This window comes from Trachurus japonicus, chromosome 12, assembly GCF_045865225.1.
Source record: "Trachurus japonicus isolate A0001 chromosome 12, Traja_1.0".
Classification (NCBI taxonomy): Eukaryota; Metazoa; Chordata; class Actinopteri; order Carangiformes; family Carangidae; genus Trachurus; species Trachurus japonicus.
The window spans coordinates 4,012,367-4,021,803 of NC_140918.1; the positions used below are offsets into that span (position 1 = coordinate 4,012,367).

Sequence of the window (9,437 nt, forward strand, 5' to 3'; positions counted from 1 at the left end):
GTGCTATATCTAACTGTTATAGTGAAGAGAGACTGGATGTGTAACACGGTTAGCGACGTGCTAGCTAGCGGTAGCATTCGGTGCTAATGTGCCTGCATGCTTTTGCATTGTGATATTTCTGAAGCTAAAGCAAAGCTAATGCTAATTAGACATGACATAGCGTTTGATACTGTGGCTCAATTCAGATAATATGTTTTAAGGAAATGGACGTTGGAGAGAGGGAGAGAGAGACGGGTTTCCAACCGATGGTCCTGCTGTTCTGTGTGTTTTCTTCCTTGTGACTTCGCTACCGCCATTGCCCGCGTGTGTGTTTGGATCATCACTGCCACCGCCATTGAACATTATCATCGTGAGACTCTCATCCCTCATTCCCCTTCTACCCCTACTAATAAAACCCTGGATTCGTGAGTACTAACATACACATGCACTGCTTTTATTTTGTTCTCAGCTCTGAGTGAAGCGGCCATTACAGTTTTTAGGCCCCACCGCACACAAGCTTCAATAAACAGGCCTGCAACGGGTTAAACTCTCATTTAAAGTGTGTTTTTATATGAATGTCTGTGGGCCCACAGGTACACTATTGAGTTTTGCGTTGTTGTAAATTAAAGAATACTGTTTGAATGTACGGTAACATAAAGATTCTGAAAGGGGTTAAATATTATTTATTTTCAAGCCACCACTTTATTTTCCCATGATCCATTGTGTCACACCACAACGGAAGTCGGTTTTCAACTTCCGTTTCACCCCGTAGTAGCATTCTAGCGAGCGGCTAACTGGTAGTGTTAGCCACCGGTGTAGGCACCAAATGTGGGGGCTCCGGGCTGCCAAAACTGACTAATCTGATGTTTGTTAAGTCTATAAAACGAATTATTGAACAAACATTACTATTTCTGTGTGAACGTTTTTGTAATTTGTGTTATGTTGTTATGCCGTTGTGATGAGTTGTAATGTTGTTGTGCATGCAATGTTGTAGTTTCACCAGAAGGAGGCGCTCTTTAGTTATTATCGTGTTGGTTAAGCCGCAAGAGGAAGAAATAGCTAAGGTTCAGAGAAAGACGGATAGCATGCGAGTGTAACACGGGTTTTTGCATAAGAGTTACACTGTATTCTTGTGTTTTGAAAAGCTAACTAAAAGTGTGTAAGAGTCACGAAGTGCATCGGAGTCTTCTTTCTAAAACTTTACAATGAGCTAGGAAGCTGGTGTTAGCTACCGCTAGCCAAAGTTAGCATCGAGCTAGCTCACCACAACGGTCCTCATACTTGTTACCAGTCGAGGCTTTAGTTGTCAGTGACGGTTGGGAATCGGTCCGCGGCTCCAGCGCTTCACACAGACTGTATTTCTTTTTCTGCTGCTGAGAGAGAGAGAGACAGGGGCGGCACGGTGGCACAGTGGTTAGCACTGTTTCCTCACAGCAAGAAGGTCCTGGGTTCGAATCCCCGGCCGCCCAGGCCCTTTCTGTGTGGAGTTTGCATGTTCTCCCCGTGTCTGCGGGTGCTCCGGTTTCCCCCACCACTAAAAACATGCCAGCTAGCCTGATCCTCCAGTCAGTGCCCCTGACCAAAGGCACTGGCTCATAATCTGGAGTTGGTCCCCGGGCGCTGCACCATGACTGCCCACTGCTCCTCAGGGATGGGTTAAATGCAGAGAAAAAATTTCACTGTACTAGCTGTATATGTGACAAATAAAGTACCTTTTTTACATGCTAGCACTCGTTGGCATCAGAGACAGCTAGTGCGGCTAGCAGCCCTGAGCTACTACTCTGCTGCACGTAGCTTCACCTGAGCTCCGTCATTGGCTGGAGAGAAAAGTTCAAAAGTTCAAAGTGTTCAAAGTGTCTTTATTTGTCCCAAACAGGGAAAATTGATTTGCGGCCAGGAAGATCCACACATTCAAACACATACACAAATAGACAACATGGAACATATAACATATCATGGGCAGATTAAAAGGATCTACTGCAAGATAAAATATGATTAAAAAGTGCCAATAATGTACACTGTACAAATAAATAAATAATAAACAGCAAGGGGCCTAAAGTGCAAATGCAACAAAAACACAGACTCTCTCGCTCTCCACCCAGAAACGTCCATGTGCACAACAAAACAGAGTAAAAGACCAAAATACAGGCAGGGGGAGGGGGGGCTGCAGACACAGCCCCCACCACACAGGACTAGAAGCCCATAGGTGACGATTAAGACGGATTTCATTTCAAGTCTAACATTTTTGGGCAAAAAACTCTCTAATGTGTTTGTGTTTTCAGCTGCTGTCTGATGATGTGACGACTGACGGCCTCCACCTCTGAACACACACACACACACACACACACACACACACCTGATCATTTAGCTGTTCAGCGGCAGCAGCAATTAGCCTCCAGCTGACTGGCAACTTAATGACTTCTTCTTTTGTGGTGTTCTGAGGTAAATACGGTGGAGGGCAGGAAGAGTCCGACACCTTTGAGTAGAAAATAGGCCTAACCACCTGCTGTGTGTGAAACCCAACAACTGCCCCCGGGGGCTTTTATCAGAGGTTGAAGGCTGAACTGACTCTTTTTGTTAATCTGTATCTGGCCTCCTCCTGAGTGGACGTCGGAGCAACATCAGTCGTCTCTTCATCTGTGTTCACAGCTCGTTTCCACCTTTGCTGCCTCCGTCACACCTGAAGCTCAGCCCCCCCCCACCCCTCCTCTCTCTTCCTTCCCTCTTCTTCCCTTCCCTTTCCTTCCCTCCTCCTCCTTCCTCATCCTCCTTCCTCTCACCTCGTCCTCTGTCCTCTTCCTCCTTTCTCATCTTCCTTCCTCCTCCTGTCTCTAACTCCTCCTCCCCCTTCTTTCCTCTCCTTCCATCTCCCTCCTCCTTCTTCCTCCTCCACCTCACTCCTTCCCTCTTCTCCCCCTTCTTTTTCCTCCCTCCTCATCCTCCTTTATCCTCACTCCTCCTTCCTCCCCCTTTCCTCCTCCTCTCTCTTCCTCCTCCACCTTGATCCCTCTCATTCCATCTCCCTCCTCCTTCTTCCTCCTCCACCTCACTCCTTCCCTCTTCCAACTTTTTCCTCCTCCCTCTTCTCCCTTTTCCTTTCTCCTCCTTCCTCTCACCTCCTCCTCTGTCCTCTTCCTCCTTTCTTGCTCCTCCTTCCTCCCCTTGTCCTCCTCCTCTCTCCCCCTCCTCATCCTCCATGCTCCTCACTCCTCCTTCTTCCTCCTCCACCTCACTCCTTCCCACTTCCAACTTTTTCCTCCTCCTTCCTCTTCCTTTCTCCTCCTCCTTCCTCTCACCTCCTCATCTGTCCTCTTCCTCCTTTCTCATCTTTCTTCCTCCTCCTTCCTCCCTCTTTGCCCCTCCTGCTGCCTCCTCCTCCTCCTCCTCCTCCTCCTCTCTGGGACTCTTCTAATCGGAGCCAAACATGGCGAGCTGCTGCAGTGATTACACGTCGTCGTCTTGGGACCAGGAGAGCAGACAAATTAAAACTTTATGCTCCTTCTCTGGAAGCCGGTCTCATTAACAGTAAATATTATGTTTGCACTGTGGAGATTCATCAGATGTAGGCCAATGGCCAAATCCCCCGGGCTTCAGTCCACACACACGGTTGTGTTGCTGTGTGACTCGTATATTCTCTCTCTTACAGATGAATTAGGTCTGGTATTGTAATCTAATCGTAAACTAATCAGTCGCAGACACATAATGGATCATTATAGAGAGAAACTGTGGTAACGAGGTGATTCCACAAATGAAACTGAGCTGATTGAGTGTGTGCAGCAGGACAGCGCACTGAATATAACGTAATTATCGGTGCACTTTCTTACACAAAATTTAAAAAAAAGGTTCACATTGTATTTTATTTCCCAACAGTCGATGGTTTCTGCAACTACAGATGTTTTTAATCAACATTTCATCTGTGAATGATGATTTAGATTGTTTGACTGGATGCAAAAAAGCTCAAGAAAAGTAAAATGCATGTTTTTTCTTCATAAATGACTTAAGAAATTATCAAAAAAGTTGCATATTACAGTAAATGAGTTGCATGCCATAAAGCTGCTTTAAACAAACAAAAACACAAACAACCTTCGGGTTGCAGCCAACTCTCTGAGAGTGGAGTTGGATAAAAGACGTCTTTGTGGTGTTTTGTTTTTTTCCTCTGCAGGAAACACTCACCATCTGTGAATGTTTCACCTCTGACACCTCTGTGTGTTTCCATTAACCTGCTTGATGCACAAGTTGAAATTGTTAAGTAAAAAAACAACTTTAAAATGTTGCATAATATTATTAGTTATTTTTTTTAAAGTAGCTATGTTAATCAATTAATGAGGGCAGGTACAAATATGTCCGTTCTTTCTTCTAAAATTAGTGGCTCACGAAGCTGTCGCACGTTGGGAAAATTAATTTATTGCACATACAACTAGGGCTGCAGCTATCGATTCTTTTTGTAATCGATGAATCTAGCACTTTATCGATCGATTAATCGATTAATCGGATAATTTTTTTTTTGAGTTTTTAAACAACCAAAACAACAAAAATGATGTGGCTTCGAATGATCAAGCATTTGGCTTTTTTATTGGCTCCAAAAAGCCCATTTATTGCAAGTGCAATAAGTAGGTAACAACACAGTTAACTTTCTGTAAATTTAAACATACAACATTACAAATAAGAATTGCACATTTGCTCCTTCTGAAAATTACGTGAGACCAAAGAATATAAAATATCAAGCCAAACAGGTTATAAAATGTATAGGCCTATATTAAAAAAATTTATTTAAATAATACAATTATAAGTCAAGACTTGGCATAAAAAACAAATTATGTTTTCTATTAAAATTCTGATTAAAAATTGGGTCAAGTCGGACCACGGGCTCCTTTATTTATTTACTTATTTATTTTGCCGTGGTCCAGCCGAGAATTACTGCTCGTGAGTGCAGCTGCATCAGGTCCAGGCTTCAACACCTGCAGACCGGGTCGGATCTTTGAGAACCCTAGCATCTTAGAAACTGCTCAAACGGGCTTTAAGAGACGTATTCACAGGAACCTGGCCAGCACAGGAGACCAGAGTTTTTTTTTCTTTTTTTGAGAAGTCATTGTAGGTTTACATATGACGGTCTGGGAGACGCTGTGGTGCTTACAGCCTACTGTGGGGGAAAGCGGGGGGGGGATTATGGGTGCCGGCGCCGCTGCAGTAGACACACTGCACCTTGTTCTCTTCCTTTTTGAGTATGTAATGATGTAATGATCCCAAACTTTAGATTATCTCTGCCGTTTACGGACATCTCGACTCTCCCCCATCGCGCGCTAGTGGTGTGTTTCCTTAACAACGGTCCGTGTGGAACAATATCCCTGCACGTCATAGGAATATAACGAAGCTTCGAGACAGAGTTTTTGCCTCGAGCTATTTTTGTAATCGAGTAACTCGATGAATCGTTTCAGCCCTACATACAACATATCCATGTTGAGGTAACTTCACACATATGTCACATGTGTCATGAGCTGAGGTCAGAGACGAGAAGTCGTAAACAGGAAGACGGCCGGTTCATCTAAGAATATCACCTGCCTCCCACTTCATGTGATGATGCATTCAAGACAACTCGGAAATAACGCAACAGACTTCGTCCCCGATTGGTTCAGACGCCAAGCTGTGGCCCGCGTCGTACTCTCAGTGACTTTAACACCAATCAGGAGCTGAGATTAGAAACAGGAAGTGGTGAAACTGAAGTCGTTGCTCTGCAGCTCAGACCGATGGTCAGTCGTTTCCACGACGCCATGAAGACTGAACCTGTCTCTCTGCTGCTGGGTGAGTGAACACACACATGATACCATCACTCTCTGACCTCTGACCTTCACTGACCTCTGACCTCCTGTTACAGGTGTGTGTGTGTTGCTGCTGTCTGGACCGACTGTTTCTGCAGGTGAGAGAGGAAACACTTACTGTCTGTCAATAACCAATAAAAATATAAATAATATAATAATAATAAATAAAAATGTCAATGCAAACAACGCCGGTTCAAGTGCGTTTCCATCTAAGACCTTTATATCGACTAAAAAGCTGTGCGTAATGACGTCATGTGCTGTTTTGCGAAATGTAAGGTGTTTCCAATCGCAAAATAGAAGGACATCCATCTTTCATTTTTTAACGGAAATGTAAAGTTATTTGTTTGCTATGTATTTTTCTTGTTAGACCTGAGCACTGATGTTATCTGTTGTATGTTAATGACGAGTACGGTTTCTATAGAGGGATTATACGTCTATGTCACTGACGTTCTACTGCGCATGTCGCCTGCAGAAAGAGAGCAGCAAGAGCTGCGATCATGTCTTTTTGTGCTGTTAGTTGCACTAATTGTTTTGATAAAAATAACAAAACGTGCCAATTTTACCGTCAACTCGCACCCCTTTCAAGGCAAACGAGAGAGAAATAGTACATTGGCGATTAATTTCAAGCAATATAATGTGTTAGACACGGTGCCGTTGCCGCGGTACAAACTCGATCCTCCGTCCTGACGGTTTTTTTTTTTCTGCCGTTATAAAACCAACAGTCTATGTATAAAACACACACTGCTTCAGTAGGTGATAAACTGTTGTAGTACGCTGACAACATCACTCAACACCGCTTTGTCTACACTAGATCCATGGAGGTAACCATGACAACCATTTCTTTCTGCAGTCAGGTTCCACACACATCCTGACTTGTTGGTAAACAACTAATCCCTCTATAGAGAGGGACGATCACATGTATGATGAGGGACATCTACTACATGTATACATGTATTTCTCTTATGTATGTGTTGGATGTTACTCTTTATACATTTTAGACCAACACATTTGTTTCCCTTTGATTGTCTAATCTTGTCTACATCTGTATCACTTTACTCTAATTGCAGTGAAGGATATTTAAAGATGGCGTCTCCATTCACAATTATGAAGTCTGAGGAAGAGCCTGTCGGCTCGAAACGTTAGGCTACACTTAAAGCAGAAATAAGCGATATTTTTGTGTTAATATAAGTCTTAAATAGTTATATCTTCCGACAGCAATCACTTACATAGAGTGTTTGGACCGAAACACGGGTCTCCCAGTCACTCTGCTCTGCTCTGAGCCCAGGAGAAAACTTTTCTTGTATCCTACAAGTTTTATCCAATGAGGAGAGAGAACGGCATAAAGGGCTGTGTGTGCAGCCAAGGGGTGCGCCTGAATGTGGCGACGTAGGGACGAGGACCAATAGATCCATGACGAGGGCGGGGGCTGCTAACTCCGTCGACTGACAAGATGTCATGGTGCGTTCAAGGCAACTCGTAACTCGTGTTTTTTCGACCTGTGAAGTCGTACCAGTTCGATCTGGTACGAGTTCACGGGTCAGAAAAACACGAGTGGCCGTTATAGTGACTTTCACAGGCGTCAGACCGGAGAAACGCGAGTTGCGGGTTGCCTGGAACGCTACAAAGTCGTAAGTCGTGACTTGAAGCTGTAATTTACGGTTTCAAAAGCCGGCCTGGAACGCAGCATTAGCCAAAACGACCGGATCGCTTACTTCTGCTGTAAATAAATATCCTAAATGAGAGCTTTATGGTGTGCAGATCCGCGTATACTACTGCATCTTTCTTTGTTTACTTCTGCCGTGTCTTTGAACAGTTGAGAATATGTAGCGGAATTTAAATAAAACATGATCGCAACTCACATTTATCCAGCAAGGAACTGTTTCCATGAGCATTTTTAATTCAATATTGCTTAAAGGGACAACGCGGAGTTTCTATTTGGTTATAAAAAAGCCTCACGTTAATGTGGATGAATCTACGCTACCCACACTTGTTAATGGGCCCATTTTAGATAAATATATCGTTTTGTGTCTATCGTTATTTTGTTATTATTAGTGGTGGCGGAAATGCTGGGCGAGCCGACCAGCGTTTCCTTACTTTCGGTTTTGCAGCGAGTTATGAGAATAACGCAGCCGAATCGCTGTTTATGGTCAGAACGATATGTGATCGTCTTCGAACCTCTGACTTTAATTCTTGATGAATAAAAACATGAGTCCGTCTTGCGCCGGTTGAAGAATTCTACGGTGCGCACGGAGGCTCATAAATGTAGTGTGAAAACACTTCGCTTTTCCAAAACTCCTCGTTGTCCCTTTAATGCGAATAAAAACATGTGGATGGAAACATCTCTCTCTTTGTCCTCAGTGTCTCTGGATGTCCGTCCAAACCGTCAGCAGTTCTTCACTGGAGACTCAGTGTCTCTGAGCTGTGATGATGATCAACCGACAGGAGGATGGACAGTGAGGGGGACCAGAGGAGGTCAGACAGATCAATGTGGTTCAGGAGGATTTGGGGTCTATAGTGGTTCCTCCTGCTCCATCTCAGATCTCTCCCGGTCAGACTCTGGATTTTACTGGTGTGAAACCAGTTCAGGACAGAGGAGTCTCCCGGTCGACATCAGAGTGACAAGAGGTGAGAGGTTCAGACTCTGTAGCTGTAACTCTCTGTATATGACTCTGGTCTGTAGCTGTAACTCTCTGTATATGACTCTGGTCTTTGTTGCTCAGGTGATTTGATCCTGGAGATTCCTGCACTTCCTGTGGTGACAGGAAGTGATGTCACTCTCTGCTGCAGAGACAGAGGTATGAAGATAGTAGAGGCTTATTTCTTCAGAGGTGCAACCAGACTTGAATCTCAACCTGTCAGAGAACTGAAGCTCAGTAAAGTCCAACGGTCTGATGAAGTTTTCTACTCGTGTTCTACTGCTGATCGTGTGGGAACGTCACCTGAAAGCTGGCTGAGGATCAGAGGTCAGGACAATGACATCACTTCCTGTTTCTATGATAGTTATGAAGATATGAACTCACCTGCTGAGAAACTGATCACTGCACTGAACCAGGTTCTGCTCCTGTCTCCACAGATCCTTCATCTCCTCCTCCTACATCTCCTCTTCCTCCTCCTCCTCTCTCTCTGGTCAGACTCTTCGTCCACCTCCTGGTCTTCTGTCCGTTCTTCGTCTCCACTGGTCTGATGCTGTCCATCTACTGCAGCAGGGACAGAAGAGACAAAGCAGCCGTCTCCATGGAGATGGACCAGTTTGCTGGAGAAGGTCAGGGATTGGATGAAGACTATGATGATGTCACTGCTGATGTCACCACTGAGCATGAGTTCTGAGTTCTGTCCTCATCATGTTGACACACTGTCCTCAGATCTGTCTCTGTCTCAATAAGACAGACTTGTTTGCACAGCTGCTGTCTAAACTCACTGAATCAGCTTCAGACCAGTTTAACTGTTAAAGCTGCTGGGGACGGGGGACAGAGGGCTAGAGAGACGCTTGATGGTGATAAATAAAAAGCAACGACACATCTGACAGAAATAGCTGCAGAGCGATAAGGTGTGAACTTCTTCCTGTTTCCTCCTCACCCTCGTGTTTCTGACTGAAACCAGGTCTCAGGGTCACCCCAAGGTCACCTTACAGATGAAAACAAT

At 44.5% G+C, this 9,437-nt stretch overlaps 1 protein-coding gene across 1 annotated transcript; it reads left to right on the forward strand.

Annotated features, from left to right (window-relative positions):
- Positions 1–5,489: 5,489 nt before the first annotated feature.
- LOC146976877 (uncharacterized) lies at positions 5,490–9,171 on the forward strand. The gene is made up of 5 exons (XM_085792375.1): positions 5,490–5,778; positions 5,852–5,893; positions 8,154–8,420; positions 8,516–8,758; positions 8,869–9,171. Exons 1-5 carry the CDS (start codon positions 5,724–5,726, stop codon positions 9,120–9,122), a joined length of 861 nt encoding a protein of 286 aa, XP_085648501.1. The 5' UTR covers positions 5,490–5,723; the 3' UTR covers positions 9,123–9,171.
- Positions 9,172–9,437: the final 266 nt, after the last annotated feature.